This window comes from Haematobia irritans, chromosome 4 (assembly GCF_050003625.1).
Source record: "Haematobia irritans isolate KBUSLIRL chromosome 4, ASM5000362v1, whole genome shotgun sequence".
Classification (NCBI taxonomy): Eukaryota; Metazoa; Arthropoda; class Insecta; order Diptera; family Muscidae; genus Haematobia; species Haematobia irritans.
Window position 1 is genome coordinate 203521998 of NC_134400.1, and position 15246 is coordinate 203537243.

Genomic DNA, 15246 nt, shown 5'->3' on the forward strand with positions numbered 1-15246 from the left:
ACTATTAAACGTACCCCTTGTGCAAAATTTGAAGCAAATCACGGCAAAACTCTGGCTTTTGTGGCCATATAAGTTCAAATCGGAAGAAAGATATATATGGGAGCTATATCTAAATTTGAACCGATTTCAATCAAATTTACCAAGCATTAGTAGAATGTCAATTCTACCCTTTGTGCAAAATTTCACGAAGATCGGTAGTAAACTTTGGCCTCTGTGGTCATATGAGTCTAAACAGGACGAAAGATATATATGGGAGCTATATCTAAATCTGAACCGATTTTATTTTGCAAAATTTTCGAGACTCATAAAATATTTGGATGTACGGTATTTCAAGAAAATCGGTTGATAAACACGCTAACTATGACCAAATCGGGGATAAATATATATGGCAGCTATATCTAAATCTGACCCGATTTTTTCCAAAACCAATAGCGATTGTCTCTGTCCCAAGAAACGGTCCTATGCCAAATTTGAGGACGATCGGACTTAAATTGCTAGCTGTACTTTGTGCACAAAATTACATATACAGACAGACGGACGGACAGACAGACAGATGGACATCGCTAAATCGACTCAGAATTTAATTCTAAGCCGATCGGTATACTAAAAGATGGGTCTATGACCACTATTTCTTGGCGTTACATACAAATACACAAACTTATTATACCCTGTTGTACCACAGTAGTGGTGAAGGGTATAAAAATATGGGAAACATTTAAATCTGAAGCAATTTTAAGGAAACTTCGCAAAAGTTTATTTATGATTTATCGCTCGATATATATGTATTAGAAGTTTAGGAAAATTAGAGTCATTTTTACAACTTTTCGGCCAAGCAGTGGCGATTTTACAAGGAAAATGTTGGTATTTTGACAATTTTTGTCGATATCAGAAAAACATATACATATATGGGAGATATATCTAAATCTGAACCGATTTCAACCAAATTTGGCACGCATAGCTACAATGCTAATTCTACTTCCTGTGCAAAATTTCAACTAAATCGGAGCAAAAAAATTGGCCTCAGTGGTCATATGAGTGTAAATCGGGCGAAAGCTATATATGGGAGCTATATCTAAATCTGAACCGATGTGGATGATATTTGGCGGGTTTGGTTGATACCACAAAAGGTTACCTTTTGCTAAATTTGAGTAAGATCGGGTAATAAATAAGGGTTTTGGAAAATCCCTTAAAGGTAAGGGAAAATCGGGCGATATATATACATGGGAGCTCTATCTAAATCTGAACCGATTTCAATGAAATTTTGCACACTTGAAGGGTGATGAAAAAGATTATTTTGTTCCAAATTTGACGATAATCGGTTAGTAAAAAAGCGTAACGTAACCCCATTTGTCGAAATCGGGCGATACATATATATGGGAGATATATCTAAATTTGATCGGATTTCTTCCAAATTCAAAAGCATTCATCCTTGTACCCAAAAACACCCAATATCAAATCAAAATCGGTTAATAATTGCGACCGGAATCCTGCGAACAACAAATTCATGCACAGACGGACGGACGGACACCAAGCGCTAGATCGACTCAGGAGGTGATTCTGAGTCGATCGGTATATATTTTATGGGGTCTAAAATCAATATTTCTGATAGGCACATTTTTTGGCAGATCAAAGTTATTATACCCTGACCACAATGTGGTTTAGGGTATACAAAAATGCAGACTGTAATCTTCAGCAAATATCAAATGCGCGACAATATTTTTTTCATCCACTGTAGAAAATGTGCGTTTACCCGAGCAAATGTTCAAGCACAACCACAGACAATTGAATTTAGCCCAAACGATCTGTAAACAGATGTACAATCTTGCAGCAGATTCTGTTAATAGCAGTAATTTGTCTATAGTTTATTGCATATAAATAAATGTAAACACGTACATTAGGGTATTCGTATAGCTTCACATTATTTTGAACTTTGTAATATGTATAACATTTGAAAATTACTACAAGAAGGTAGACTCACTCCATTTAAAAAATGAAGGCCATATTTAATCGAAATCTACGCACAGTAGTAAAAAAACACATGCTCGTAAGTTAAAAATATTGCCAGAACGGATGCAACAAATATTAAATGACCTTGAAGTTCAAACAGTAAAAGTGCTTACCGCTGCGCAGTGTTGCCAGTATTGGGAATTTTTCCCCAAATTGGGGATATTTTATCGTAGTTGGGGACTTGGGGATTTGGTGGGGAGTTTCCATAAATTTGGGGATTTTTGTGGGGATTTTTTCATGAAATTGGTTTAATCTTTTTTTTACAAATTTTTATACCCTGCTCCACACTGTGGAACAGGGTATTATAAGTTAGTGCATATGTTTGCAACACCCAGAAGGAGACGAGATAGACACATGGTGTCTTTGGCAAAAATGGTCAGGGTGGGCTCCTGAGTCGATATAGCCATGTCCGTCTGTCCGTCTGTCCGTGAACACATTTTGTAATCAAAGTCTAGGTCGCAGTTTTAGTCCAATCGACTTCAACTTTGGCACAAGTATGTGTTTTGGCTCAGAATAGATCCCTATTGATTTTGGAAGAAATCGGTTCAGATTTAGATATAGCTCCCATATATATATTTCGCCCGATATGGACTTATATGGCCCCAGAAGCCAGAGTTTTACCCTAATTGGCTTAAAATTTTGCACAAGAAGAACAATTAGTACTATAGTCCAGTGTGCCAAATTTCATTGAAATCGGTTCAGATTTAGATATAGCTCCCGTATATATCTTTCGCCCGATATGCAGTAATACGGTCCCAGAAGCCAGAGTTTTACCCCAATTAGGTTGAAATTTTGCACAGGGAGTAGAACTAGCAGTGTATTCAAATGTGCAAAATTTTATTGAAATCGGTTCAGATTTAGATATAGCTCCCATATATATCGCTCGCCCGATTTACACTCATATGACCACAGAGGCCAATCTTTAGCTCCGATTTAGTTGAAATTTTGCACTGAGAGTAGAATTAGCATTGTAGCTATGCGTGCCAAATTTGGTTGAAATCGGTTCAGATTTAGATATATCTCCCATATATAGCTTTCGCCCGATTTACACTCATATGACCACAGAGACCATTTTTTTGCGCCGATTTAGTTGAAATTTTGCACAGGGAGTAGAATTAGCATTGTGGCTATGCGTGCCAAATTTGGTTGAAATCGGTTCAGATTTAGATATATCTCCCATATATAGCTTTCGCCTGATTTACACTCATATGACCACAGAGGCAAATTTTTAACTCCGATTTAGTTTAAATTTTGCACAGAGAGTAGAATTAGCATTGTAGCTATGCGTGACAAATTTGGTTGAAATCGGTTCAGATTTAGATATAGCTTCCATATATATGTTTTTCTGATTTCGACAAAAATGGTCAAAATACCAACATTTTCCTTGTTAAATCGCCACTGTTTAGTCGAAAAGTTGTAAAAATGACTCTAATTTTCCTAAACTTCTAATACATGTATATCGAGCGATAAATCATAAATAAACTTTTGCGAAGTTTCCTTAAAATTGCTTCATATTTAAATGTTTCCCATATTTTTTTTTACTAACATTGTGTTCCACCCTAGTGCATTAGCCGACTTAAATTTTGAGTCTGTAGATTTTGTAGAAGCCGAAGCCTATCAAATTCTGTCCAGATCGAGTGATATTTAAATGTATGTATTTGGGACAAACCTTTGTATATAGCCCCCAACACATTTGACGGATGTGATATGGTATCGAAAATTTGGATCTACAAAGTGGTGCAGGGTATAATATAGTCGGCCCCGTCCGACTTTAGACTTTCCTTAATTGTTATTCCTAATATTGAAAAAATTTTATTCCTATAGAAAATTTTGTCAGAATTTTATTTCTATAGAAAATTTTGTCCAAATTTTATTTCTGTAGAAAATTTTGTCAGAATTTTATTTTGTCAAAATTTTATTTCTATAGAAAATTTTGTAAAAATTTTATTTCTATAGAAAATTTTGTCCAAAGTTTATTTCTATAGAAAATTTTGTCCAAATTTTATTTCTATATAGAAAATTTTGCACAATTTTTTTTTCTATATAGAAAATTTTGACAAAATTTTACTTCTATAAAGAAAATTTTGAAAATTTCTATGTAAAAAAAGTTCTCAACATTTTTTTCCATATACAAAATTTTCTCAGAAGTTTATTTCTATAGAAAACTGTATGGAGTTCCTTTGCAAAATCTACCAAAACATCAAAACATCTACCAAACAATGAAAAACCTACCATTTCTAGTAGAATTTTACTAACTTTGGCAACGTGTCTACCACCCAATTTTACTACTTGAATATGTAGAAGTAAATTTCCGTTCATAAATACAAGGTGTCCGAATTTTCTATAGAAATAACTGTATTTACTGTAGAACTAAAATTTTGACAAAATTTTCTATAGAAATTTTAACAAAATTTTCTATGGAAATGAAATTTTAACAAAATTTTCTATAGAAATGAAATTTTGACAAAATTTTCTTTATAAATAAACATTTGACAAAATTTTCTATAGAAATAAAATTTTGGAATATTATTTTTGGCTCGAGTGGCAACCCCAGCAAAAAAAGCGTCGCCAAAAAAGTAATGAAAATGTTCTTTTTGGGTCCGGAAGTTGTGCAAAATTGACGCAGAAGCGATGAATTTAACATGGGGTTGTCATAGGACGGAAGTCCTCCATTTCAACATCCGTTGCACTAAATTTGAAGCAAAAAAGTTAAAATTACCCATTAAAAGTATGAAAAAACCAAGTTATAAAAAATTGAATTAAAAGAACTTCCTGGGTAATTAAAATAAAGAACATCATTGGGAGTGCATCTTCTGGAAGTGCTTTTAAAGTTGTGCCTTTGGAAGAACTTCCAAATTTTTTTGCTGGGACCATGATTATGAACCGGTATGGACCAATTTTTGTGTGATTGGGGATCGGCTATATATAACAATGGACTGAATAGTCTAAGTTAGCCTGAAACCTAATCGGGCTGCCACTTTAACCTAACCTAACCGCATCGGATGAAATTTGCTTCTCTTAGAGGCTCCGCAAGCCAAATCTGGGGATCGGTTTATATGGGGGCTATATATAATTATGAACCGATGTGGACCACTTTTTGCATGGTTGTTAGATACCATATACTAATACCACGTTTCAAATTTTAACCGGATCGGATGAAATTTGCTTCTCTTTTAGTCTCCGCAAGCCAAATCTGGAGATCGGTTTATATGGGGGATATATATAATTATGAACCGATGTGGACCAATTTGTGCATGGTTGTTAGAGACTATATACCAACACCATGTACCAAATTTCAGGCGGATCAGATGAAATATGCTTCTCTTAGAGGCTCCGCAAGCCAAATCTGGGGGTCCGTTTATATGGGGGCTATACGTAAAAGTGGACCGATATGGCCCATTTGCAATACCATCCGACTACATCAATAACGACTACTTGTACCAAGTTTCAAGTCGATAGCTTGTTTCGTTCGGAAGTTAGCGTGATTTCAACAGACGGACGGACGGACATGCTTAGATCGACTCAGAATTTCACCACGACCCAGAATATATATATATATATATATATATATATATATATATATATATATATATATATATTATATATATATATATATATATATATATATATATATATATATATATATATATATATATATATATATATATATATATATATATATATATATATATATATATATATATATATATATATATATATATATATATATATATATATATATATATATATATATATATATATATATATATATATATATATATATATATATATATATATATATATATATATATATATATATATATATATATATATATATATATATATATATATATATATATATATATATATATATATATATATATATATATATATATATATATATATATTGTATGGGGTCTTAGAGCAATATTTCGATGTGTTACAAACGGAATGACACATCGACAAACGGAATGACACATATACCCATAAAGTATATATATTCTGGGTCGTGGTGAAATTCTGAGTCGATCTGAGCATGTCTGTCCGTCCGTCTGTTGAAATCACGCTAACTTCCGAACGAAACAAGCTATCGACTTGAAACTTGGCACAAGTAGTTGTTATTGATGTAGGTCAGATGGTATTGCAAATGGATCATATCGGTCCACTTTTACGTATAGCCCCCATATAAACGGACCCCCAAATTTGGCTTGCAGACCCTCTACGAGGAGCAAATTTCATCCGATCCGGCTGAAATTTGGGACATGGTTTTAGTATATGGTCTCTAACAACCATGCAAAAATTGGTTCACATCGGTTCATAATTATACATAGCCCCCATATAAACCGATCCCCCGATTTGGCTTGCGGAGCCTCAAAGAGAAGCAAATTTCATCCGATCCGGCTGAAATTTGGTACATAGTGTTAGTATATGGTCTCTAACCACCATGCAAAAATTGGTCCACATCGGTCCATAATTATATATAGCCCCCATATAAACCGATCACCAGATTTGACCTCCGGAGCCTCTTGGAAGACCAAAATTCATCTGATTCAGTTGAAATTTGGTACGTGTTGTTAATATATGGCCTCAAACACCCATGTAAAAATTGGTCGATATCGGTCAATAATTATATATAGGCCCCATATAAACCGATCCCCAGATTTGACCTCCGGAGCACCATGGAAGAGCAAAATTCTTCCCATTCGGTTGAAATTTGGTACGTGATGTTAATATATGGTATTCAACAACCATGCAGGAATTGGTTCCTATCAGTCCATAATTATATATAGCTCCCATATAAACCGATCGCCAGATTTGACCTCCGGTGCCTTTTGGAGAAGCAAAATTCATCCGATCTGGTTGAAATTTGGTACGTATATGATATTTAACAACCATGCCAAAAGTGGTCCATATCAGTCCATAATCATTTATAGCCCCCATATAAACCTATCCCGACATTTGGTTTTGGAGCCTCTTGGAGGAGCAAATTTCATCCGAGTGAGTTGACAGTCTTTCGTAGAAGTTTCTACGCAATCCATGGTGGAGGGTACATAAGATTCGGCCTGGCCGAACTTACGGCCGTATATACTTGTTTTTAAATAGGTCTTTCTTATTTCTTTCTTTCAAAATTGGACTTCTGCCTATAAAGTGCTGAACATTTTCTATCTCATGTGTTATTGGAGCATCTCAGGAAGTCATGCCTGGTGTCATAGTCCGTTCATGTTACAAACATTTGAATAGACGTTTTGATGCATCGTGTTCAATGGCATTTGTGGCTGAGCTTGCTTAGACGTTCTACTATGGTGCCAACAAACCCAGGTTCAACCCCCGGTGGAAGTGAAGAACTTTTTCAATTTGTAAAAATTAGATAATAAGAAAATAAAAGTGTAACAAACAATACTGATAAAAAATAAAAAGTGAAATTGGGAAAAAAAAGTTTTTTAGTTTTCCAAATGAACTTCCAAGGCACAACTTCTAAAGCAAAGCAAAGGATCCAAAAATGAAGTACTTCCGTCCTATGACAAGCCCATGTAAAACTCATTGGAGATGATCCACTACTTCATGAACACAATTTGGGGATGAAAACTACTTTTTTCGCATCTCTTTTTTTGCTGGGATGTCAATTGAAAATGTTATTAAATTTAATTAAAAAAATTCAAATTTTACTAATCCTCACCCTAATATTTTATTTAAGTCATTACCAAGCTCATTGCATTTGATTAAAACATTGATTACTTAGTTCAATTAAATTGTCTACTCTGCATGACATGATAGAGTTACACGAATGAAAAAATTATTTAGATTGATTTATTCATAAATCATAAAAAATGGCGTGAACAGGAATGCAGTAATTTAACTAAGCCGCAAACATGACTTCGTTAAAAAATTTTAGCTTTTTTTCCAAAAAAAAAAAGAAAAACTAAGTAACCAACAATTTGAATTCCATAATGGTTATACGATAGTATTAGGTAAATTTCTGGTATCAGAACGAGTTATTTTGAGCAATTTTTAATTAATTATTTTTCATTAAGCAGCAGTAATTCGCACATGCACCGATCACCTTTGTCAAAGTACCACCTGTTATTGCTGGCCATTGGCCATTTGGTCATTGCTGTTGATGATGGCCAATGTTAGTGATTTCAATTCGTTGAGGTTGATATTGGCGCTAAGACAAGTTGCATGTATTTCATGTTTCTTTTGTTTTTTTTTTTTAATTGGTATATAATTTATTTCTTTATTGAATTGTCATTGCTTTGATATAACACTCATGGTCTGGTATTATGGGAACATCAATCATAGTATTTAAGGTGTCATTTATGATGTAGTTGATATTTCTTAATGAGATAAAAGTTATTGTCTTAATTTTGTACTACTCCAACCCTACTTACCTGGTGGTAACTATCACATGAAACATCTGCATTTGATTTATCGACTATTTTCTCCGGATATGTATGGGTCATATAATCCCATATTGATTCGCCCTTGTCATCGGCATTCCAACCACCTTCGATTTGATACGATGATGATCCCACACCCCATAGGAAATCTTTGGGAAATTGACGGGAGTTTTGATCGTATGAGATACTGAAATGGGATAAAGGGAAAGCGTTTTTAAGAGATCCTAGGTTAAAAAATTATTGTATAGCAGGTATGGAAAATGTAGTACTATAGTACTTATTTCAAGACTTTACTTGGCGGTACGAATGATTTAGTACCATTTCTGTAGACATTTTTGAGCCAATATCAGATTTATGGTACAATAGTTTTGACAAAATATTTTAATATTTTGAGAACGTCTTCAACAAACTTATTATCTAATAGTCTTTTACAATTTTTTTTTGGGTATATTATATTTTATTTTTGTCAACATTTTATTTCTATAGAAAATTTTGTCAAAATTTTATTTCTATAGACAATTTTATCAAAATTTTATTTCTATAGAAAATTTTGTCAAAATTTTATTTCTATAGAAAATTTTGTTAAAATTTTATTTCTATAGAAAATTTTGCCAAACTTTATTTCTATATACAATTTTGTCAAAATTTTATTTCTATAGAAATTTTTGTCAAAATTTTATTTCTATAGAGCATTTTGTCAAAAATTTATTTCTATAGACAATTTGATCAAAATTTTATTTCTATAGAACATTTTCTCAATATTTTATTTCTATAGACAATTTTATCAAAATTTTATTTCTATAGAAAAATTTGTCAAAATTTTATTTCTATAGAACATTTTCTCAATATTTTATTTCTATAGACAATTTTATCAAAATTTTATTTCTATAGAAAAATTTGTCAAAATTTTATTTCTATAGACAATTTTATCAAAATTTTATTTCTATAGAAAATTTTGTCAAAATTTTATTTCTATAGACATTTTTATCAAAATGTTATTTCTATAGAAAATTTTGTCAAAATTTTATTTCTATAGAAAATTTTGCCAAACTTTATTTCTATAGACAATTTGTTCAAAATTTCTTTAGAAAATTTTGTCAAAATTTTATTTCTATAGAAAATTTTGTCAAAATTTTATTTCTATAGAAAATTTTGCCAAACTTTATTTCTATAGACAATTTGTTCAAAATTTTATTTCTTTAGAAAATTTTGTCAAAATTTTATTTCTATAGAAAATTTTGTCGAAATTTTATTTCTATAGAGCATTTTGTCAAAATTTTATTTCTATAGAGCATTTTGTAAAATTTTATTTCTATAGAAAATGTTGTCAAAATTTTGTTTCTATAGAAAATTTTATCAAAATGTTATTTCTATAGAAAATTTTGTCAAAATTTTATATCTATAGAGCATTTTGTCAAAATTTTATTTCTACGAGTAGGGAAAGCATTTTTAAAAGATCCTAGGTTAAAAAATTATTGTATAGCAGGTATGGAAAATGTAGTACTATAGTACTTTTTTCAAGACTTTATTTGGCGGTACGTTGTACCCTCGCGAATTATTTAGTACCATTTCTGTAGACATTTTTGAGCCAATATCAGATTTATGGTACAATAGTTTTGACAATATATTTTAATATTTTGAGAACGTCTTTAACAAACTTATTAACTAATAGTCTTTTACAATTTTTTTGGGTATAACAGGCTGGCTGATAAGTCCCCGGTCTAACAAAGAAAAACACATTTTTTTGTCAAAATTCGTTTTTATTATTCTACATAGTTCCCTTCAAGACCGATACAACGATTATAACGATCTTCCAATTTTTTGATACCATTTTGGTAGTACTCCAACGGTTTTGCCTCAAAATAGGCCTCGGTTTCAGTGATCACCTCTTCATTGCAGCCAAATTTTTTCCATCCTTTTGAGGTCTGAGAACAAGAAAAAGTCGCTGGGGGCCAGGTCTGGAGAATACGGTGGGTGGGGAAGCAATTCGAAGCCCAATTCATGAATTTTTGTCATCGTTCTCAATGACTTGTGGCACGGTGCGTTGTCTTGGTGGAACAACACTTTTTTCTTCTTCATATGTTGCCGTTTTGCCGCGATTTCGACCTTCAAATGCTCCAATAATGCCATATAATAGTCACTGTTGATGGTTTTTCCCTTCTCAAGATAATCGATAAAAATTATTCCATGCGCATCCGAAAAAACAGAGGCCATTACTTTGCCAGCGTACTTTTGAGTTTTTCCACGCTTCGGAGACGGTTCACCGGTCGCTGTTCACTCAGCCGACTGTCGATTGGACTCAGGAGTGTAGTAATGGAGCCATGTTTCACCCCATTTTGCACAAAGCTTCCGCATATCCATATATTGATGAATGATATGACCAACACGTTCTTTTGATATCTTTAAGGCCTCTGCTATCTCGATCAACTTCATTTTAAGAACATTCAAAATCATTTTGTGGATTTTTTTGATGTTTTCGTCGGTAACTACCTCTTTCGGGCGTCCACTGCGTTCACCGTCCTCCGTGCTCATTTCACCACGCTTGAATTTTGCATACCAATCAATTATTGTTAATTTTTCGGGGCAGAGTCCGGAAACTCATTATCAAGCCAAGTTTTTGCTTCCACCCTATTTTTTCCGTTCAGAAAACAGTATTTTATCAAAATACGAAATTCCTTTCTTTCCATTTTTTTCACAATAACAAAAGTTGCTTCACAAAAGACGCTCTATCTCACAAACTAATTGACCTACAAACGTCAAGTTTTGACACGAATCATATGAAGGTTGGTACTATATAAAAATAATATGCATTTAATACTAGCCATCTATGTGTCAGACCGGGGACTTATCAGCCAAACTGTTATTATATTTTATTTTTGTCAACATTTTATTTCTAAAGAAAGTTTTGTCATAATTTTATTTTTGATAGAAAATTCTTTATAGAAAATGTTGTCAAAATTTCATTTCTACATTCAACATTTTGTTTCTATACAAAATTTTGTCAAAATTTTATTTCTATTGAAAATTTTGCCAAATTTTATTTCTAAATTTTGCAAAATTTTATCAAAATTGTATTTCTATAGAAAATGTTGTCAAAATTTTATTTCTATAGAAAATTTTGTCAAAATTTTATTTCTATAGAAAATTTTCTCAATATTTTATTTCTATATAAAATTTTGTCGAAATTTTATTTCTATATAAAATTTTGTCGAAATTTTATTTCTATAGAAAATTTTGTCAAAATTTTATTTCTATAGAAAATTTTGTCAAAATTTTATTTCTATAGAAAATTTTGTCAAAATTTTATTTCTATAGAAAATTTTGTCAAAATTTTATTTCTATAGAAAATTTTGTTAAACTTTTATTTCTATAGAAAATTTTGTCCAAATTTTATTTCTATAGAAAATTTTCTCAATATTTTATTTCTATATAAAATTTTGTCGAAATTTTATTTCTATAGAAAATTTTGTCAAAATTTTATTTCTATAGAAAATTTTCTCAATATTTTATTTCTATAGAAAATTTTGTCAAAATTTTATTTCTATAGAAAATTTTGTCAAAATTTTATTTCTATAGAAAATTTTCTCAATATTTTATTTCTATAGAAAATTTTGTCAAAATTTTATTTCTATAGAAAATTTTGTCAAAAATGTATTTTTATTTATATACAGAAAATTTATGAAATACCATGAAGTACAACTGTGGCAACCGTGACTACAATATGTGTCAGACCGGGGTTTATCAGCCAACCCGTTATTATATTTTATTTTTGTCAACATTTTATTTCTAAAGAAAGTTTTGCCATAATTTTATTTTGGATAGAAAATGTTGTCAAAATTTCATTTCTATAGAAAATTTTGTCAACATTTTGTTTCTATACAAAATTTTGTCAAAATTTTATTTCTATAGAAAATTTTGCTAAATTTTATTTCTAAATTTGACAAAATTTTATCAAAATTATATTTCTATATAAAATTTTGTCGAAATTTGCTGCAAGTAGAGGATGCTGATGAGGAATGTGGTAATTCCGAAACAGCTGTACATCCAACCATCTTGCAGTCTACATGGCTTTGCCCAAATAAATTTGACAAGCATACTTTTCCTCTGTTGGTTAAGCTACACTTGTAGTTTAGTCAATGCATGGCTTTAAGCTGAGATCAAAAAAACAACAATAACGATTGAAGAGAAGCGAAATTTTATTTCTATAGAAAATTTTGTCAAAATTTTATTTCTATAGAAAATTTTCTCAATATTTTATTTCTATAGAAAATTTTGTCAAAATTTTATTTCTATAGAAAATTTTGTCAAAATTTTATTTCTTTAGAAAATTTTGTCAAAATTTTATTTCTTTAGAAAATTTTGTCAAAATTTTATTTCTATAGAAAATTTTGTCAAAATTTTAATTCTATAGAAAATATTGTCGAAATTTTATATCTATAGAGCATTTTGTCAAAATTTTATTCCCATAGAAAATTTTGTCAAAATTTTATTTCCATAGAACATTTTGTCAAAATTTTATTTGTATAGAAAATTTTGTCAAAATTTTATTTGTATAGAAAATTTTGTCAAAATTTTATTTCTATAGAGCATTTTGTCAAAATTTTATTTCTATAGAAAATTTTGTCAAAATTTTATTTCTATAGAAAATTTTGTCAAAATTTTATTTCCATAGAAAATTTTGTTTGTATAGAAAACAAAAATTTTATTTCTATAGAAAATTTTGTCAAAATTTTATTTCTATAGAAAATTTTGTCAAAATTTTATTTCTATAGAAAATTTTCTCAATATTTTATTTCTATAGAAAATTTTGTCAAAATTTTATTTCTATAGAAAATTTTGTCAAAATTTTATTTCTATAGAGCATTTTGTCAAAATTTTATTTCTATAGAAAATTTTATCAAAATTTTATTTCTATAGAAAATTTTGTCAAAATTTTATTTCTATAGAAAATTTTCTCAATATTTTATTTCTATAGAAAATTTTGTCAAAATTTTATTTCTATAGAAAATTTTGTCAAAATTTTATTTCTTTAGAAAATTTTGTCAAAATTTTATTTCTATAGAAAATTTTGTCAAAATTTTATTTCTATAGAGCATTTTGTCAAAATTTTATTTCTATAGAAATTTCTATAGAAAATTTTGTCAAAATTTTATTTCTATAGAGCATTTTGTCAAAATTTTATTTCTATAGAGCATTTTGTCAAAATTTTATTTCTATAGAGCATTTTGTCAAAATTTTATTTCTATAGAAAATGTTGTCAAAATTTTATTTCCACAGAACATTTTGTCAAAATTTTATTTGTATAGAAAATTTTGTCAAAATTTCATTTCTTTAAAAAATTTAGTCTAAATTTTATTTCTATTGAAATTTTTTTCAAAATTTTATTTATATAGGAAATGTTGTTAAAATTTAATTTCTTTAGAAAATTTTGTAAAAAATGTATTTTTATTTACATACAGAAAATTTATGAAATACCATGAAGTACAACTGTGGCAACCGTGACTACAATACTACGGTAGTCTTTCTAAGCGGATATAAAACTAAAACAAAAATTTAAAATTGAGGAGTTAACAAACAAAATTTTATTTTCTTTAAAATTCAGTCTAAAGGAGCTTTTGCAAATAATCTTCCAATGGAATTTTTGTTGAAATTTAGTGAAAAGTACTTTTTAAAAATTGTATTTTCCATCCCTGTTGTATGTTAGGTTATGTGGCAGCCCGATGTATCAGGCTCACTTAGACTATTCAGTCCATTGTGAGACCACAGTGGTGAACTTCTCTCTTATCACTGAGTGCTGCCCGATTCCATGTTAAGCTCAATGACAATGGACCTCCTTTATCGATGGACCATCGACACTGTCGGCTATTATATAAATACATTTAATTTTTGCAAAATTTTTATAGCAACTTAATAAATAATGATTGATTGTGGGTGCACAGAAAAAAATATCACCAAAATATTTCCAATTAAAAAATTAATTGAAGTTGAAATTTTTTTTCAATTAATAAATTAATTGATACAATTAACTTTTTAATCATGATAGAAACATTAAGTTAATTAAGTCAATGATTGAAAATTTTAAAATTTTTAATTAAAAAATTAATTGATACAATTAACTTTTTAATTTTTAATTAAAAATGTATTTCAAACAATCATTTGTTAATCCAAATAAAAACTCTAAGTCAATTCAGAAAGTAATTAAAAATAGTTACCTTTTTTAATTAATAAATTAATTGAGTTTTGCAATCAACATCAATTAAATTTTTAATTGAATCAATTAAAAAATTAATTGAATTTTTCTGAAAAATCAATTAATTTTTTAATCAAGAATTTTTTCTATGCCCAATTAAAACTGTGATTGATACTATCATTTAAGTGATTGAAGACATTTCAATTAAAAAATTAATTGGATCAATTAATTTGGTGATTGAATCAGAAAATTTTTTTTTTTGTGTGTGGAATGTTCAAAATTGTGTCAAAAACACAACAATTATTAATACATTTTTATACCCTCCACCATAGGGGTATATTAACTTTGTTATTCCGTTTGTAACACATCGAAATATTGCTCTAAGATAATAAAGTATATATATTCTGGGTCGTGGTGAAATTCTGAGTCGATCTGAGCATGTCCGTCTGACCGTCTGTTGAAATCACGCTAACTTCCGAACGAAACAAGCTATCGACTTGAAACTTCGCACAAGTAGTTGTTATTGATGTAGATCAGATGGTATTGCAAATGGGCCATATCGGTCCACTTTTACGTATAGCCCCCATATACACGGACCCCCAAATTTGGCTTGCAGAGCATATAAGAGAAGCATATTTCATCCAATCTGGC

The 15246-nt window shown here is 29.9% G+C and overlaps 1 protein-coding gene across 1 annotated transcript in view; it reads right to left on the reverse strand.

Moving 5' to 3' along the window:
- LOC142233912 (myrosinase 1) overlaps positions 1 to 15246 on the reverse strand; it is a 95976-nt gene that overhangs the window by 36858 nt on the left and 43872 nt on the right. Inside the window, exon 2 of the mRNA XM_075304974.1 lies at positions 8397 to 8592. Within this exon, the coding sequence (XP_075161089.1) occupies positions 8397 to 8592 (196 nt within the window). The remainder of the gene's footprint in view (positions 1 to 8396; positions 8593 to 15246) is intronic.